Below are 20,305 nucleotides of genomic sequence, written 5' to 3'. Positions count from 1 at the left end.
TAGTAGGAGAATGTGACTGGCTCCCTATGGAGCCGGTTCTTATATCTCCGGGGCGGTTGCGGAGCGCAATGCAGAAAAAACGCGTGCATCTTTGGCTCTGTTTCAGGGCCGAATTCAGGCATAGAATCGGCCCCGATTCATCCCTGAAATGGGGGAAAAGGGACGCACAGTGCTCCTGTGCATTCCGCAGCGTGTTATAGTGTGAACCTGGGCTTAAGGTTAAAGTAAACGTGCTAGAGGCTAGAGCTAGGGTTGCCACCTTTTCTTCAAGCCAAACCAAAACACTTTACTGGTGCACATCATTTTTTATTTTATTTTTTGCAGTATACACAATAAACAATAGGATTGTAAAAGACCTTGGACACTTTTGAGTGACTTAAAGAGAGTAGTGACATGGCGTGCTGTGCATGCCACGGCAGACACAGGGTGTGACCACATTGCCTTAACAGTGGGAGGGGCCTAAATTCGCCCACCCCACCTACAGCACCCCTACTATCCACTGCACCCCAATCTTCCACAGACAGTCCAAAGTAGCTCACCCTACCTATAGCAACCTACAATATTAACACCACACCAAAGTAGCCCATTCTATCTACAACACCCCAGATCAGTCCATTGTGTCCAAGGCATCCCAAAGCAAACCACCCTAACCACAGAAAAAAGATCCTTATAGCGGCGGAATGGACTGGGGGCAGCAGAGTGGACAGGGGGGCTGCAGAGTGGTCAGGGGGGCAGTGGGATAGACAGGGAGGCAGTGGGGTGCACAGTGCAGAAATCAGGAGTGCCCTATGTACATAGTGCAGGGATCAGGTGTGTGCTACATACACAGTAGAGTTTAGGAGTGTGCTATGTTCACAGTGCAGGGTTCAGGAATGCGCTACATACACAGTGCAGAGATCAAGAGTTTTCTATGTACATAGTGCAGGGTTCAGGAGCGTGCTATGTACAGAGTGTAGCATTCAGGCATGCACTAAATAGAGTGCAGTGTTGTGATTTAGCTCTCTTGAATACATAGCATACGATGATGGTATCGACCACCATATAATTTACACTAACATGAGAGGGGAGAGAATGTACTGAGAGAAAGTTCATATTACTTTTATTGAGATTCAGGGCTCTTGCACACAGGTGGCTTAGCCAATTTAGTGTAATTGCAGGTGAATTTCCTCCATCCAGGCAGCCCAGGTGCACTGTACAGCCCACCATTGACATGAATGATTGTATGATGCTGTACCCATGTTTATGATCGCACCACTGTATAGAGGAATACAGCAGCATACAACCATTTATTTTAATGACAGGCTTTACACGGCATCTGTGCTGCAAATACACTGAATGGGCTCAGGCAGTTGGTGTGCAAAAGCCCTGGCCTGTTTCTAAATTGTGGGAAACTCTGAGGGCACTATTGTGACACTAGCAATGTTTATGGTAAAGATAAAGTAAGCAGAGGGAGGGATGAATGGATAGAGGGATGGATGGATGGAAAGAGTGATGGATGGAGGGATGGATAGTTGGATGGAGGGAGTGATGGTTGGATGAAGAGATGGTTGGAGGGGGGGATGGTTGGAAGGAGGGGTGGATAGATGGTTGAACGGAGGGAGGGATAGATGAATGGATATTGGTACAATGTTCAGCGCTTAACCACCTGATGAAAAAGCTTAAAGTTTAACTCTTTTTATGAAAAAGCATGCATCTGCATGCTGATACATAAAGGTGCAACCATGTAAATGGTAAGTGGATTGAAAGTTCTGGGGGATGAACCCCTAAAAATTAGTCTCTAAAAAAGTCTCTAAATGGAGGCTGTAAAGGGAGCGAGGCTGCTTCAGACGCGGGCTGGGGAACCTGATCACTGTGAACAAAAGGAAAGCAAAAGGAGGAGAGAGAAGCACAAATCCAATTCTTTAAACTGCTTAGGATTTTATTCAGTATATAAGTATAAAACAACCCTAAAAATACTTGTGTGAAAAATGTTGGAGCACTTGAAGAGTGTTAGAGCGGATGGGAGCTTTCACGTGCAGTGTCACAAGATCACAGGAGGACTGCCGGAAAGTCTCTATTGAGGGATCCACGAGTGCCGTGTGTTAGCTGCAGCTGGAGCCTAGATAAGCCTCATGGAGACGTTGGCTGTGTGTCTCTGGGTAGGAGTGGTCCAGGGCTGTCAAACTGGGGAGCCACCCACACACTGGCCAATCAGAACGTGTTTCGAAGGTGCGGCCTTTCCTTCTTCATCAGCATGATGAAGAAGGCAAGGCCATGCCTTCGAAACATGTTCTCCCCAGTTTGACAGCCCGCGGACCCTCCTCAAATCCCTGAAAATCTGCTTTGTACTCTGTTGCTTCACACCACTTTCTTGGATGTTTGTTTGTGGTGGAACGTGCGCATCGTATGCTGTCTGGGGCCCCTCAGGCACCCTGCCACATACATTAATTTTGAAGTCTCTTAATTATTTGGACTATAACTTTGCACTTTGTGAAGCCAGGGCCCAGGGTGAGCTGTGCTATGAAAATACCAAGCTGAAGTTATTCTCAGACTACTCTGTGGAAACTCAGAGACTTTGTTGTTTGTTCGATGCTCACACCCCTCTTTGTTAGAGGTTTTGGTTTGCCTTTCTCCATTCCTTCCATCTTGGCCCTGTTCATCTATTGATGTGATGGGTTGGGGATCCTTAATAGATCAGGCGGGTTCTATTGTGCACAGGTAAACTCTCTGTCTAGCTTTAATGACATCATTGGGCAGGGCAAGCCTGTTTATTTATGCTCACTTACCAATCTTTCTCCCTTTGTATTTAGCAGTTTTTTCAGCCCCATTTTGGACTTATTTGAATGCTTGGTGCCATCTAGTGTTTAATCAAGCTCCCTGCATACCTTATACTGATGATATAAAAGTAAGTTGTTTTGACATGGAATAATTTAGGATTATATAGTTAATAGCAAAGGTGATGAACCGATTGATTATGAATTTTTATTAATAATCTCTAGACTATATCTTTCTTGTATATAGATATATAATAGGATTTTTATATACAGCTTACCTGTAAAATCCTTTTCTTGAGAGTACATCACGGGACACAGGAGCTTCATTACATAGTGGGTTATATAGGCACCTCTGGTGATTGGACACTGGTTAACCCCCAATTAAGGAGAATTCCTCCCCTATATAAGCCCTCCCATATGGGAGGCACCTCAGTTTTGTAGCAGTTTTGTAGCAAAGCAATAGGAAACCACGTAAAACCCAAGAGGGGCGGGAGCCCTGTGTCCAGGATGACCCTTTGAGGGAAGGCATTGTTCAGTTTTTCAGATTTTATTAGAAGTCTCTGGTTGAAAAGCATTGGTTCGGTGGAATTGGTAAATATTATCGAAACAAATTTCTGATACTATATTAATTTTTCGGTTAAAATGTACTATATTGAAAGTCCTTTTTTTCTTTCATCATCTGCAGAATATACAATATAACTACTCCTTTCACCAGGCATCTGTTGTTTTTTACCCCCTGAAGAAGACCGTGACTCTCTGAAGGTCAAAATGCATTGGGGCAGCCCGGGTGCTATTTGCAACTTTTGAAAAAGTGTTGTATTTGTAAATTATTCCTATAACCTATTTTGTATTAAAGGTTGTATATACTCTTTATCCACTGATATGCTATAATATTATATACCAGAGCCTGTATTTTTAATCTATGATGGCAAATAAGCCGTTGAACCAATAAAACACATATACATTTTTACGAATTTATTTCTGCTTCTTGTTGTTGCCTGAAAACCCCAAGGGGAACTCTTCTTTTTATTCTTTCAAGAAAAGAAATTATGGACTGTGGATGAAAGTGATATTCAGTGATGAATTACAAATCTGCATTGGGAAGGATGAAGATGCTGGAACTTTGGTTTGATGCCATTCCAATGAAATGTATGAAGACGAGTGCCTGAGGAAAACATGCAAATTGATAAAATGTGGTTGCATGTCAGGTAAAGGTAAGGGGGAGATGATAGTCATTAAATCTTCAATAAATGCACACATTTATAATGAGATTTTGGACACTTTTCTTATTCTATCAATTGAAAGGAAGTTTGGTGATGATGACATACCGTAGTTTTTCAGAATGTAATCTGATGCAGATGTTTGTTTTAGAACTGCGAGGTACATAGTGATTCCATATTATTTTACTTTGCTTGATCTGCAAAAACAGTTGCAACTGACTACAGTTTTCTTCCTTTTTTGAACTGTTTCTTAAAGCCAGAAAGTTGGAATGTTAAATGAAAATAGTTTTGAGGCATGTCTGTGATTATTTTTTTCCTACATAATTAAAACAACTGAATGACCATTTTCCAAGAGTGGTGATCCTATACCTTTTGCCAGGGGTTGTATTACCATGCTATTGTATGTATTACACCTATTCGTCTTGTGCCCAGGGAGTTAGCATACTCATTTATAAATCTCATAGTATCAGGAATACCAGGATACAAAAAAAAAAAGAGATACACGGAAGAGTGCTGATGCTGCCATAATGTGAACTTCATGCCACAGGTTTTTCTGACTTTTCTCAAGAACTAGAAATACACTTACTTTTTATGTCATTCATATATCATATGTTTTATATTACCGTATTTTCCGGTGCATAAAGGCGACCGGGCGTATAAGACCCCCTAATTTTACTGTTTTTTCTACAGTTATTGCCTATACTCATTGTATAAGATGACCCCCTTTCCGAGGCTTCATATTCCCTATATTTCCTTCTTCTTGCTGGAGCCATACCGCGCTGAGCCAATCACAGTGAGCGATGCATTCTATTAATGAATACAAAGCCTGCTCGGATTGGCAGACCTCACCTTTCTGACTCTCAAAGCCAATCCAAGCAGGCTACTGTATGTAGCCTGCTCAGATTGGCAGAGGTTGTTACTTCAATCAGAGTAGGCACTGTATTCATTAATACAATACATCGCTTGCTGTGATTGGCTCAGCGAGGTATGGCTCCAGCAAGGAGGAGGAAATATAGGGAATATGAAGCGCTACATACAGTATTGCCACACATCCGGCGTGCTGACATACAGCAAGCTGCATTTTATACCTAGCGTATAAGATGACCCCGGCTTTTTGGCCATTTTTTTTAAGTGTAAAGTAATTCTCATATTTGGCAGTTGCATTAGTGCCCCCATTTTCTTGCACCTGGGTACGTCCAGGGTGTCAATGCCCTTTTCAATTTTTTCAGTTACAATCCACCTAGCATGCTGCTCCATCACTATTCAGCCAAAACTGAAAAAGGAAGCATATGGCCATTTTAAGGTGTTTTTATTGTAATAGTGTCTAAAATAAAAATAATATTTGCTTTTATTGCAAAAAATTAAATGTAAAACGTAGTCATAGTTATTCATCCATGAGACACCTTCTTTGCTTATTTGCAGACTGTGACATTGTGCAGTGCATTTACAGCCAGGAGATGGTACATACAATATCAAAAATATCTAAACAAGCTCAGTAATAATAACAACAGTGTCATGCAATCTAAAGGTGATGATGTCATGCAAGCACTTTCCATTTTATGTTAAAGGCTTATTTTATCCTGTTAGAACACATTGCCAGATGTGGAGACTTCTTGGAACTATGAATGAAGGGCCTATAATGATGTGTTTAAACATTGCACGTTCTGGGTTCTTCTATGTGGCCTTTATTTAAAAAGCAATGGGAAACAGGTAACCAAGCAGCAATCACCTTTAGAGTGCTATCTTACTAAATAAGGGGGCCATAATAAGACCATTAGTGTAATATAAACTACAATGTACTACAAAAACTTGCATGAATAATAGCTATTATGTAGCGTGCACATGCCCTAGGACAAGGGTAGGCAAGCCGGGGCACACAAAGCCTCTTTTTCTGGCACTCGACTCCCTCCCCATCAGCAGGGTAGCGCAGGGAAGTGTCAGTGAGACAATAATGCATTCCAATTTCAGGATTCCCCACGCCCCACCTGCACTGAGGGGGAGGCACTGCACCCCCACATATTGTAGGTGTGGAAACATTGTTTGATTCTCTAACTTAGCTGTAGCTGCGATCGTCAGCTTTTGTGATGGGGAAGAGATTGGGTTCAGTTTTGCTGGGGGGGCGGTCCCTGTTTCCAGGAAGAGGAGGACTGTCATTGGCCACTGCTAAAGTCAATCACGGTCCTGCTAGCCCCACACACCATCTGGAGGAAGATGATTCACTTGGTTGCAACTACTAATCTCAGAAAGAAGGGATCTCACTGTGATAGAGAAAACCCCAATCAGGTGAAGGTTTGTGGAATTACTATTGAGCTTCTGGGAACTGTGTTAAAATTACTCCTGAATCTCTGTGTCACTTACTACTGCACTCTGTGTCCCTTTAAGCCAGAGCCAACTTTTCCTGTGGAGCAGAACGCCACAGTTATTCTCAGCGAGGGGGCCAACTTATGATCCTGCACACAGGCCCACTCCTTTTAGAAAATACCCCTGACCTGAGCAGTGGGGCAAATGTGAAAGGAGGTGTATTAGTGGGACAGATGAGCAGGGGGAACAGAGGTGGGGCAGAAGAAGGAACAGAGGTTAGACAGATGTGAAGGAGGTACATTGGTGGGGCAGATGAGAAAGCGGGTTACAGTGAAGGGGCAGATGGATTCAGTGTTAGGACGGATGAGAAGGTGATTCAGTAGTGAGACAGAAGAGCATGGGGATATGGCGGTGGAGCATATGTGCAGGGAGGTACAGTGGTGGGGGAGATTAGAAAAGGGGGTACATTGATGGGGCAGATGAGCAGGTGGGTTACAGTGGTGGGACAGAAGAGCAAGGGGGTACAGTGGAGGAGCAGATGTGCAGAGAGGTACAGTGGTGGGGCAGATGAGCAGGGGGTTACAGTAGTAGGGCAGATGAGCAGAGGTTACAGTGGTGGGACAGACGAGCAGGGGGGTACAGTGGTGAAACAGATTTGCAAGGAGGACAGTGATCTGAGGTGTGGAGTTGCAGGAATTAGGGCTGACCCTGAGGCATGAGAGTGCAGGATGTCAATTTCTCAATACTAAAGTAGTTTACAGCATTTACTTTATAAAAAATCCTTTTTGTGATTGAGAGTGTGAAGTTGACATTTTTTTGTTATAAAATCGGCATGCTCAATTCCTTTGAAAACATTTTTCGGCACACTGTGCTCAATAGGTTGCCTCCCCCTGCCCTAGGATGTTTAGGTCTACTGGACGCATTCAGGTATATACCACATGAATTCAGCGTATTTCTGCAAACGGGAGTCAAAGGGGTTGGTGTACAGCCAAGACCAGCAGCCTGTACAAATCAAATTAGGGGGCGGAGGGAAACGTGTTGGGGGCGTGGCCTGGCGGAAGCCCAGGCTGAGGATGTCTCTCTCATACCACCATAGGACTCCGTGGATGTGCGGCACCAGAGATCTGTCCTCTCTTTCTTCCCTTACAAATCAATGACAGGCTGTTAGATTCTGCGGTTGTATGCCTGTTACAAATGGAGAGGAACAGATGAATGCCCCTTTATGCGGCCAGTTTGCCAAAACCTGTGAGTCCCAGGCATAGAAACACAAACTTTTTGCAGTATATGCCCAAATGCATCTGTGTGCATGAGCCCTTAGATTTCAGCTTAAAAACACAAATCAACTCATGAAATAAAATAAACACATTACTAAACAGAATCATAAATAATTATTTTTACCAGGCTTTCACTGAAAGCTAATAGTAATAAAGTGCATAAGAAAACATGCAACAACATTATTCAACATAAATTACAAAGATCCAGCTGGTGTAGGAAATGGCTTTCTAATAAAGCTTGGCAATGTCAGACAAATGCAATATTGAGGGCTCCTATCTAGATGTACTGTCATGCATTTATTTTCCAAAGCGGGTACAATGTATAAACATCAGAAAATTCATGGTCTACAATAGGGTCTGTTCAGTGCATTGGGATTGATTTACTAAAGTACTAGTGAGAAACTATACTTTGCAAAGTTTATGTTAGTGAATAAGTGAAAGAGCCTTTCACTTGGAATATCCAAACCATGTGTGTATTTCAAATGAACACAGCTTCACCTTATTAAGAAATATTCACTTTGCAAAGTTAACTTTGACTTTGCTAAGTGAAACGCTTCTACCTCTTTAGTAAAGCAACCTTATCTTATCAGAATACAGTGGAAAATGTAATTTGCCATTTCATTAAAAGGAAATCTCCCCCCCCAAAAAAAAGCTCACAATGTGCATTAATGCATGTCACTGCAACATGCATTATTGTGTGAATGAGCCCTAACATATGTAAGAGCCTGGATGAAGAGGAAAATGCAGAGCAATGCTAACATTACATCACAGCTACATCTAAACTACATTTCTTTCATGTGGGTGAAATCCTCATGGTCCAATCTTTACAGAATCTCCAGATCACAGCTGCAAAATCTCTTTCCTACCCTCAATGAGCCACCTTTGTCACTTGCCTGATGTCTCCTCATATTCTTACAGAGAATCAACTAAAGGGCAAAACATACTGCCCATAGTATCCCACACCCTCTAATAGACCCTTTAGAGGTTTTTTTTATCAGATTTTATTTAAAGAAAATTTTATACATTTACACCATTAAAGCGGGAGTCCGCCGGGACTCCGCATTTTTTTTTTTAAAAGCCAGCAGCTACAAATACTGCAGCTGCTGACTTTTAAAATAGTGACACTTACCTGTCCAGCGCGCCCGCGATGACGGCACCCGAAGCCGATCTCTAGATCGTCTCTCGGGTGCTGCCGCTGCCATCTTGGGTATGGGAATCAGGAAATGGAGCCTTTCGGCTTCATTTCCCGGTTCCCTACTGCGCATGCGCGAGTCGCGCTGCGCAATAAGGACGGTCCCCGCTGCCTCTGGGATCTGTGTGTTTCCCAGCAGGCAGCGGGGCACTTGCAGAAAGGGGCGTAATCTACGCCCCTTTCCGCAGAGAGCTATCTCGGAAGTGGGTGCAGATACCTGTACTGTACAGGTATCTGCACCCCCCTCCCCCCTGAAAGGTGCCAATTGTGGCGCCGGAGGGGAGGAGGGTTCCGATGAGCGGAAGGTCCACTTTAGGGTGGACCTCCGCTTTAAGGTAAACCACCACAAAGGATGGAATACAGAACAAAGGAAAAAACTATAAGGATCTCTATAGGATTATAACAAATATAGAGGCTTATCAGAGCTTGTGGGGGTGGGAAGAAATTATCTTGCAATGGTGTAGAACAGGGGTCTCCAAACTATGTGCCTCCAGTTGTTCAGGAACTACAATTCCCATCATGCCTAGTCATGTCTGTGAATGTCAGAGTTTTACAATGCCTCGTGTGTAGTTCTGCAATAGCTGGAGGGCCATGGTTTGGAGATCCCTGGTGTAGAATAATAGAAGAGACCTTCTGGAGATCGAACTAGTTCCACTTCACCAAAAAAAAAAATCAAGAAAATATTTGTGGGGGGATTGGTCCTTTAAAATCACAATTTCATATAAAAGCTAAAGGACAAAGTCTTCTTAAAAAACTGAACCAACTCATTCACAGCACTTATACTAAATAGTGAGTAAAGCATTGTTTAAATGTCATGGAAAGGTTTTTTCCATGGGTCCTGAGGTGAGACATTTTACAAAGGTAAAGAACTATGTTACCAAAGTAACACTTTACAAAAGCTAGAAAAAGTTTAAGGATTTTCATACCAACTGCAATAGTCTAGATGTAGTTACTTACATATGCATTGCAACTGGACACTAGAAAGAAAATACTTCTGTTTGTCATAACTAATTTCAAATCTGTGTGCATGACTACATACCTTTTGAGACCTAATCTAAAACTAAAACAGGAACTATAGGTAGTGTATATCTTACAGTATTAGATCATAAGTCTTACATAACTCTTAACAGTCATTCCACGAGCGCTACATAGAGCCTCATGCACATAATTGTTTATTTGTACTCACCATAAAATCTTTTTCTTGGAGTATATTGAAGGGCACAGCAAGCCATATACTGTCAGGTTATACTGCTGCCTACAGGAAAAATGACCACTGCCAAACAAAACTGTAGGTCAGCAAGATAACCCCTTCTACTACAAGCATGCCTCAGTTTTGTAGCAAAGCAGTACTAAGAGCATGATCATAAACAGAGGGGTGGGACCTGTGTACTTCAATGAAACCCAAGAACATGAATTTACGAAAAATATTTTCTCTTTCTTGTCCATTGGGAGACACAGAAAGTCATATAGTATCAGGGGATGGGCAACTGCAAACCACCGCTATGAGGCCCAACAACTGGGGACTGTGCTCGGTTCTAGTTCCTTAAAAACGAACTCCAAAAGCTAGCACTGGATGAGGCTAAACACCTCACCTGGCAAAAAGAGAACAAGACCAGGTGGCAATAATATTGAAGCTAATGCCAGAAGACCAAAAGCACACACTAGTGAGGAGATACAGTATTAGGGAACAACTAAACATTCACCATAATATTAAATTGTTTTATCTGATCCAACCAGGAGAAGGAACTAAAAACAATAAGGAAGGGCTCATAGCCTAAGCCCTTGTACACACGGTCAGAGATTCAGACGGAATGTGTCCTATTGGACTGTTTTGTCAGATAATCCGACTGTGTGTGGTCTCCATCGGACTGTTTCCGTCGGACCAAGTTTTCCAACTTGTCCGTAAAATTTTCCGACAAAATGCTCCGATCGGACATACTCCAATCATGTGTAGCCTACTCCGACGGACAAAGTGCCACGCATGCTCAGATCAAATTCCTAGACCAAAGCTATTGGCTACTAGCCTGAACGTAGTCCCGTCGTAACGAAATAACGTCATCACGTTATGTTCAATCGGATTTTCCGTCAATTTTGTCCGACCGTGTGTATGCAACAGTTTCCGACAAAATCCGTCGGACAAAATCCAACGGATTTGGTTGTCAGAATGTCCGACCGTGTGTACAAGGGCTAAGTCTGACCAAAATGGAACACCTCTCCAAAGACTGGGATTGGACAGAGGCATTGCAAACAATGTCTTTGTAAAGGAAGACAGTCTCCTTAGGTGAGAGAAGGCTTTTATAGCCTCAGACCAAATAAATCTTAGGTCCTCTTTTTTTAGAGTTCCAGGGTATGAGGACACTGAGCACTTCATACCTCTCTACATTTCTGAAAGAGGACATGATTGGAGAAGCACAATTGACTGACAGCAGCCCCCGCTAAAAATAACCCTGTGCACTGCTGTGCTCAACCTCAAAGAGTGGGTGCAATGGGAAGGCTGCTGTAGGGGCTCTGAATGACCCAAGACTGGGGATAGCAGGCTAATCCTTCAGAGGCAGAGTAATACGTACCACATTAATTAAGGGTCAAAACAATCTGTTGTAAATCTGAGGTAATGGCAGAAGACTACGCTTACTCTAAAAACAGATTGGGATCTGAAAAAAAACAGTGACCGCAGCTCACTTCCAGGCTATCCCTGTGCAGCACTCCAAATCTAGGAATGGCTGATCTGATAGCTGCCATAGTAGACACCAGCTCAAGAAGTGATGCAGTGAAAAAAATCTTAATTTAAGAAACAACTGAAGAAAGAAACAAAAAAGGCTAGTAAAAAAAGACTTTGCCCAGCAGAGTTGAAGAAAAGATGACCATTCTCCCAGGACACTAGCAAAAACGGAGGCATGCCAGTAGTAGGCGAGTTTATCCTGCGCTGGCTTTTTTTCTTTGTCAGTGTCCAATCTTTCTCTAGTTCGCAGTATAACCCAATGGTATATGACTTTCTGTGTTCCTCAACAAAATGAGAAAGAAAGTGACTTTATAATGCTCAATTGAATATCTATATGCATGCTCCAGTGTGGCAATGCTCAGGCTGACCTGTTGGTAGAAAGAAATGGGGACTTATTTCACCCAAAACAGCAAAGGGCTTGTGTATAGGACTGGTCAATCACCAAGCCTAAACACTCACATAAAGATGTGAAGAGTGTTATCAATTTTGTGTAGGCCCTGCATCTATCTAACATGGAACTTTTACACAGTTTGGCACTAACAATAGAATTAGGTAGTAGAAGAATTCAGGGAGGGTAATTTACCTGGACTGGCAGGTAATCTTCAATAGACTGACTTTTTCCCACATGGTCCAATTTAGGACCAGTGGTGTGTAGTACTAATGGCCACATTCACCCAAATGTGACTGAGGTTCTGAAAACTTGCTAGCAAGTTGAATCACATGATTTAATGTGGAATTAAAGAAAGAAAATGACAGAAGAGGCCTTATTTTTTTCCATTTCCAAAAATGATCTACTTCAAAAAGACAGCAATTGCACTGCAATTACAAGAAAACACACTGGCTGGATCCTCTTTGCCTCCCCATGACTGTTCGATAGCAGCCCAGTCAAACTGACAAGACTGTGCATAGATCCGTCCCAGACAGAAGGTCTCAGATTTGGTGTAAACCTGATTTCAGAACTAGAGAGCACCATAAGGACTGTGATAATACCTTCTGTTAACATTAAACAGGCAGTTACAATGTAGCTACTTACCAGCATCTGGATAAGAGGTTCATCATAGTTATATATTTTTTTACTAATGTGAAAATATTTGCAATATGTGCAAGGGCACACAGAAATTATTTTTCAGTATTTAATGGTTATTATGAAGTTAATAACCTTCTCAAGACCTCCTACTCTCCTCCTCCTCCCATGCTCATCTCCAGGATTTCTCCAGAGCTTCTCCCATCCTCTGGAACTCGCTACCTCCACTGGTCCGGCTATCCCCTACTCTTGCTACCTTCAGGCGATCCCTGAAAACTCATCTCTTCAGGGAAGCCTATCATGTCTCTAACTAATCTCCTACCACTTCCATCAGCTCATTCCCGACAGTTATAACCTTTTGTACCACCTGCCCCACCCTATTAGATTGTAAACTCTTCTGAGCAGGGCCCTCTTAATCCTCTTGAATTATATTGTATTGTAACTGTATTGTCTCCTTTTTATATTGTAAAGCGCTGCGTAAATTGCTGGCGCTATATAAATCCTGAATAATAATAATAAATAACCCTCATATTTTTTATAAAAATACTTTATCAACTCCAATAGCAAGATATTTTCTGACTCCACAGCACCACGAACTTCATTGCATTGGTGTCACAAGGTGTAGAAAGGATATCTTAAGATCACAGACCCTATGAAATAAAATAAGCTGGTCGATCATTTAAACCACAGAACATCAGCTATTAATAGGTATAAACAGTGCAGCGCTAAACATAAATATTACAGGTATGAATACTAATAATGAATAATAAATTATTATGTGAGAAAGAATTAATAACACAATAATAACAAAACTCAAACAGTTTATATATAAAAATAGTGAGCTTATAGAGTTTGTGTTGCCAAATAGTGATGATCAATTACCCAAGAAAACAAATGAGTCACAGCTGTGAAAAACTTCTGCCACCAAATATGATATAAGGAGGCTTACCCGAACATAAGGACCCTATTCAGCTTATACCAAATGGGTCAAACAAACAGTGGTGTCTCAACACCTAGATATGGACGGTTTGCTGGAATCTTCTCCAGTGGACCTTCTGAAGTTAGGATGATTTGCCAACAGCCACCAGAGCCAATATAGTATTGTGTGTAGACATATGGAGCCTTTCAGAGTCAAAACTGGAATCTTCTCATCAGTACTTAGGACATAGATCCAAGGATGTTGTTATTGGATGTTCTGCTCTCCCTGCTCTGTACGTCTCTCATCTCCTCTCATTTTCTCATCTGTATAATCCAGTAAGCCTCCTTATATCATATTTGATGGCAGAAGTTTTTCCATATCTTGGAGTACAGTACATTACACAGAACAGGAAGCCATAGACCATGGGTTACATGCTGCTACCTTCGGGTGTCTGGACACTGGCAAAGGGAACACTCATATTACACTCATATTATTCCACTCACTCTGTGGGACTCCAGTTTTGTAGCAAGCAATAAGGAGAAGCAGAGGACAGAAGGGAGTACTCCAAGATGCCAGTATATTCCATAAGTCTAAATTTCCATTATCCTAATTATACAGTACAGAACAGAAAGTTATAGACCATGGTCTGTCCCCAAGCAATAAACAGAGGAGGAATCAATGTACCCGAAACACTCATAAGATAACTTGAACCACCTTGCAACCAAAGCTTGCATTAGAATGGGCCTAAAAATTCACCCAGAAACACTATGAGATAGCATGAAGATCAAGTTGCTGCCTTGCAAACCTATAAAACAGATGCTCAATGCTGAAAGGTCCAAGAAACACAGACAGATCTGGGGGGGATGGGCCCTGGTAGGAAAGAGAAGAAGCCATTACTTGAAGGCATAAGCTCTGGAAACAAGAAGCCTGAGCCACCTAGAAAAGGTGGAAGAAGAAGAAGCAGAATGTTCATTCAGGGAGGACAAAATGGGGATTCTCTAAAGGAAGATTTTGCAGCTACGTAGATCCTAACTGCTCTGACCACATCCAGGCTGTGGAGAAAAATCTCCTTGACACATTTTGAAGCAGGCCATAAAAAAGGGAGAACAATATTCGGAATGAGATGAAAGGAAGAGACTACCTTGGTGAGGAAGGAGGGTCTGGGTTGCAGGACCACATTGTCCCTATTTATGACAAGAAAAGGTTCAGTTTGAGAAGGAGAAACCCATTCAGGGACAAGTCTGACAAAAGGCAATGGCCACAAAAAAGGCCACTTTATTCCTCAATGGAATATCCCTACTTGGTCATTGGGAGGTTATTAAACAACTTAAAGTACCAAATTCAGATCCCATGGAGACACAGAAGGTTTGAATGGAGGTTTAACACAAGCAACACCTTGTAAAAAAGGTCTTGACTGATAAGTGCAAAGCCAAAGGTTTCTAAAATAGAATGGATGACAGCAAAGGTTGCCGTCAAATAGGGTTTTAAAGTGTCTATCAACAGAATCCTTAAAAGAGAGAATATCTTCAAGAGAAACAGTGATATACTTAGTGAGAACTGAAATGGCAGCATTTACCTGCATTAACATGTGAGCTCACAGAAGAACTCAAATCGCATGGAGTCTTGGCTTGTGCCTCATAACATAAAAGGAAGAGAACTTGTCTGTAGGTTACTTTAATGGGTTCCACCTCACCTTCCTCAATATCTTCCTCAGAAAGGTTAGGAGACTTAGGGTCATACCAATGAATAAATTCATGTGGCGGAGAAGTAGAAGAATGCTTTGGGCCTTGGAGACCAAAGGTTCTAGAAGAGCAAAGAAGTAAAGAGTTCAGACGTACGTAGTTGCAATGAAATCTGCTTTAGTCACATAGGCCATCTGTTACACACCTGAGAGGGAGCTATTACCCTGAGTGCTTTGCTGGTTTTTCTCAGTGCCATCTGCAACACAAGTGCTAATATGCCCCTTTTGTCAGCTTCCTTGTGCCTTGTCTCGACCATTGCTAAGTGAGGGGATGAGTGCATGTGAAATAAGAGGATATTAGCATGTCTCAGAAAGGAGCCGTGATTTCCCATAAACTAACTGATCTCATGTGGCTGTGTCTCTGGAACAAAAGGCAGCTGGAAGATCAGCAGATGTGCTTCTTGTATTCTTAGCAGAAAAGGCAAGTGGAAGTGCATAAATATACAGTGCAGCAGAGGGGAATCAGTGAGGGACATTTTTTCACGTATCCGCCATTTCACCAAAAATTTGGGTGGGTCTACATACCAAAAGAGTGCAATAGAGAAAAAGTTGGGAGAACATCCCAAAAGAGTTGGTATTAAGTGACCCCAGAAGGTATGCGGTATGAAAAAACGAACACATTTTTTTGGACTCAAAACATCATAACAATATTAAGCCTCAACCCTCAACCGATCACCACAATAACAACATTGTTATTAATAAAATGAACACACACACACTGGGCCCACAAGCACCACTTGAATGGAGAGAGGGGAAGACTGTCCTCTATCTAGATTGAGATATCAATTAGGTAAAGAGCCCAACTGAGCAGTGTCGATCTACAATAGTGAAGATAATCAACATAATTGTGTCTCTTCAATATAGTGACACCCTCATTCACATAACTACTTAGAGTAAGGGGATCGTATATCAATCTCTAAAGGAGGTGTTTTTTTTTTTGAGTATAGCTAAAAGGGGAGAGGACAGAGAGATTGGCCCAATTCATATTTAGATGGAGGCAGTATCCTTTTAATAAGATGTCCTACAGGTTCATATATTGTAAGAAATATTTATTGTTCCAGGAAGATTCCAAAGTTCAGTTCATGGTTCATACCATTTGGAAAGAGTACCCAGTTCAAAAATCCACCTCTTTTCTACCTGTTGTAGGACTCTGTCAAAATCTCTTTTTCTTTGTGGTAGTTTCAGGGCAATTATGCCCTTTACTTTGAGGCCTTCCATCTTCCCATCATGTACTGTACCTTTCTAAAGCACTGTACCATGGGGATCAGGTTTTGGTCAGATTCTAAGTCTGATTTCTTCTTTTTAATTGCACGGATTTGCTCCCCAAAACTAAGGGGTCTTTTTGCTTTCCTAAATGTAGGATCTGTGGCAAGGACATTCCAACATGTAAATATGATCTTGTCTGTTGAACAGTTAATTAAACTTTTGATTTCATATATTTTGGTTGCCCCTACATGCTACAGTGCCCACAGGTGTACATTCCTGTTATTTTAGATTTCTGGTCCTTTGGTGAACTCTAGAGGACTCTGAGTGGACCAAAAGGTCCATCAAGTTATTAGCCCTTCTTGCTACTATCTGAGGATATGGTCCCACTACCTTCGCAAGTTGAGAGTTAGAAGTAAGAATATGCCAGTGTTCAGAACTTCTCTAATGGTTTTCCATTGTGTTCGAAATTTTGTAATGAATCTGACCTGGTCTGACCTGCCAAGTGCGTCAGCCAGAAAGCAAAGCACAACTACGTCACCACCCAAGCAGCAATGCTGTGTGGGCAAAACCTGCCTAAAAAGAGATAAATGTTCTAATAATGTTGCCTTTCACCAATGTAGTAGAGATGTTTACAGAAGGGGATGACACAATAAAGTGAATAACACCCACATGTGAAAAAAGACACAGTCACGTATACAAGGAAACCCTGTCATACTTTATGCCCACTGTAGGTTCTCAGTGGGGACCAAAATTCACACGTGACTGTGGGCATACCCCCAAAGAAGTCTTCAGGGTATAGGTGCCCCCTTCAGCTAAATACACTTGTTGCACTGCATGGCAAGGTGTGCTCCTACTGCAGGAACCAGTGTCTGAAGCAAACATTGAAGGCTGGCTTGTGCTGCTGCGGAGTCTAGGTATAGTTCTAAAGATGTACATTTAGGGTAACCAATCTGGGAACTACTAGTGAGCCTCAAGCCAATAAACAGTTGGATTTTGATAGAAGTGTCAGGCAAAGTAGTAAAGTAAAATTAAAAAGAATGGTTTAAAAAAAAAAAAACTACCCCATAGGAAATGTCAATCACCTAAAGACATTAGAAAAAAACTGGAGTCCCCCCGGAATAGGTAGAATAATATGAGGGTGCACTGGGAGCGTTTCTCATTCATCATTTATTCACTTGCAGGTGTAGCATATGACCTCCTGCCCTGTACTGTACGATTATGATAAATCAAATGACATTAAATATAGATTTTTTTTTTTAAACAGTGTATCGAATAAAAGCTTTAAACACAATGCAGGAAAATGAGTCCTAGTTATGAAAGGGTAATATGGCTAAACAAAGGATGGAAGAATCCAATCAGTTCAATCGAAATGCATGGATACAGCAAATGAACTACTTTAGTCCCAGCGCTGTTTTAAAACACAGTACTGGCAACGTGTGTTTTTAAACTCATTCCCAGCTGCTATACCAGCCGCAGTGTGCTTACATTTGTAAAGCCGACTGTCAGCTTTCATCTGGAAGTGCCAATCACTTCCACAACAGGAGCAATGTAACGCCTCCCCCACCCGACCCTTGCTTTACCAAATTTACTGGGCTCTACTGTCCCATCTCCTGCCCCATGCAGTCATCGTGGGTGTTGCTTGGAAGGGTGGGGGCAGCTCTATGAAAATACTCCTTCACAGACCTGCCCCCAGTGAATGGTCCAGGAAGCGGCATATATGATGTCACTTCCTGGTCCTGAGCTGTCAATCACTGGGATCAGTGCCCAGTGAAGCAGCTGATGGAACATGATCTGTGTTCCATTAGCTGCAGTGGAGTACATCCAGGATCCAATAGACAACAGATGTCTCATAAAAAGAACCTGTCAATTATATGTTATCACATAGGGGGCTGTTGGTCCCTATGTTTTAGCAATAAAAGTTATGTGTAAAAAAAAAAAAAAAAGTTTAAAACATTTGAAGCGACACATGAAAAAAAAAATATAATTTTTAAAGCCCCACAGACATATGAAAACACATACATTGGGACGTATGAAAATCGTGATTGCCCTCCGTGTTACATATCGACGCCAGAGTGACAGAAATCATTTTAGCACCAGAGTACATATGTAAATGTTAAACTGATGACCCATAGGGGGCTTTTAAAGTGTCCCTTTTTCAAAATTGAGGGTTTTGAAGGTTTTTCACATTTTACAAATGGACACAATTTTAAGGCTTGGGTATCTATTTGTATTTTACCAAAAATTGCATAATTTATTGTGTTTATATACCATAAAATTAACATTAGTATTTTTTACTGAAATTTTACATTTGATAAATTATTGCGCTAATATCATGTGACACAAAATTAGAACTACCACCATTTTATTCTCTGGGGTGATGGTTTAAAAAAATATATAACATTGGGGGTTTTAAGTATTTTTTGGGCCTAAAATTATTTTTGAAATATGTAAACAATAAATTGAAAAAATGGCTCCAGGACTACATTAGTTAAGCTACCAGGAAAAAAAAGTGCTTCTATTGACAAAAATGAAAAAGAAACACCATCTGCAGTGTCCAGAGTAAACTGTCTACCTGTCTGGAACCTGTCACGATCTGTATTAAAATGCAGTGACCTCAAACATGAGTAACACACACTGTACACCTCATCAAGTTTAGCAGGATGTTCTGAAATGCAACTTGCTATCAAAACAAAATGATAAATTGCAATAATCATTTTTTTACAGAGACCAACAAAATACAAAAATCAAATGCATAAATGGAACAGTCACGTGAGTCTGAGTTTTTACTGGCCTTTACTGGTTGGAGGCTGTGAAGGACACTTTTTATATTTCTTCAGCTATAGCTCATGAATAACCATTGTTACTTTATTCTCTGAAGAAGCACAGTGTTCAGTAAATCAGCTTCTTCCAGCGTTTGGTTCTCATCTGTCAGTTCTGTGTTTGGAAAAGTGGTGACCAAAGTAAAGTCAGTGTGTGCAAATTCTGATCGAGACTGCGTAATAAACTGGCGCACATCCACGATCCTGAAAGAGATCAGATAAAGAAAATAGGATTTTTTTGCTTAATATAATATCCTTTTCTTGGATCCATTGAGGGGCATAAGTCATATACTGGCTGGGGCATCCAAAAGCAGTCCAACTGTAGGGTGGGAAAAGCAAACAAAACACTAACAGGCCCATGAACAAAAAAAGAACAGAACTGTGCACTGCCTACAGCTCAAAAAGCCACCTGAAGGACATTACACCTCAAGGTGGCATCAGATGGGGCCTGAATATCCACTCGTAAAACATCTGAACAGAAGATAACAGGGTGGCAGCCTTGAGAAAGAATAGCCCAATCCCAAAAAGCCCAAGAGGTATTTACAGATCTAGTTAGGATGCGCTTTAATGAGCAATAATGGCATCTCATTCTTGAAACCATAAGCTTGAGTGTCTGTCTAAGCCACTGATAAATGGTGGAGCAAGAAGCGGTGTTACCTTTTCAGGACCCATCCAGAATAACAAAGAAGGAAGCAATGGCTGAACGATAGACTCTCCCATCCTAAACCATATCTATTAGATGGAGGGATATTGATTTCTGATGAACTGGAGCCAGACAGATGGATAGACAAATGATGTTCTGGTTAAGATATGAGGCTAAATCTACCCTAGGTAGAAAGGACATTCTGGATTTCAACACCACCTTCCACTTGTACAAGACCAAAAAGGGTTCTTTAAACGATAAGGCCACACGCTTAGATATTTGCCTCACAGAGGCAACAATAATGCCACCTTATGGGTAAGAGAGGAAAGGGAAAATACCCTTGATTCAAAGGGCTATTTTAAAGTAACGAGAAAACCAAATTCAGATCCCACAGAGTTATGGGACATCAAACTGGGGAGGCAATGTGGGAGATACCCTGCCCAAAGGTCTTAATCAAATAATTGAAAACCACTGGTCTCTAAAATAAGAGGGAA

General features: G+C 41.5%; 1 protein-coding gene across 3 annotated transcripts in view; it reads right to left on the bottom strand.

Annotated features, from left to right (window-relative positions):
• Window positions 1–3,715: 3,715 nt before the first annotated feature.
• UBXN2B (UBX domain protein 2B) overlaps window positions 3,716–20,305 on the bottom strand; it is a 71,708-nt gene continuing 55,118 nt past the window's right edge. Inside the window, exon 9 of one of the 3 annotated variants that reach the window (XM_077492734.1) lies at window positions 3,716–3,918. In XM_077492734.1, the coding sequence (XP_077348860.1) occupies window positions 3,801–3,918 (118 nt within the window). In that variant the 3' untranslated portion in view covers window positions 3,716–3,800. Of the gene's footprint in view, window positions 3,919–5,265; window positions 19,373–20,305 lie in introns of those variants that run through there. The other 2 variants (XM_077492733.1, XM_077492736.1) reach the window with 2 other exon arrangements.

Source organism: Lithobates pipiens, unplaced genomic scaffold (assembly GCF_037356315.1).
Source record: "Lithobates pipiens isolate NorthernLeopardFrog02 unplaced genomic scaffold, aLitPip1_a1.2 Scaffold_19, whole genome shotgun sequence".
In the NCBI taxonomy this organism is placed as follows: domain Eukaryota; kingdom Metazoa; phylum Chordata; class Amphibia; order Anura; family Ranidae; genus Lithobates; species Lithobates pipiens.
The sequence above is the reverse complement of the archived record's forward strand: the minus strand, read 5'-3'. Positions and strand labels throughout refer to the sequence as shown.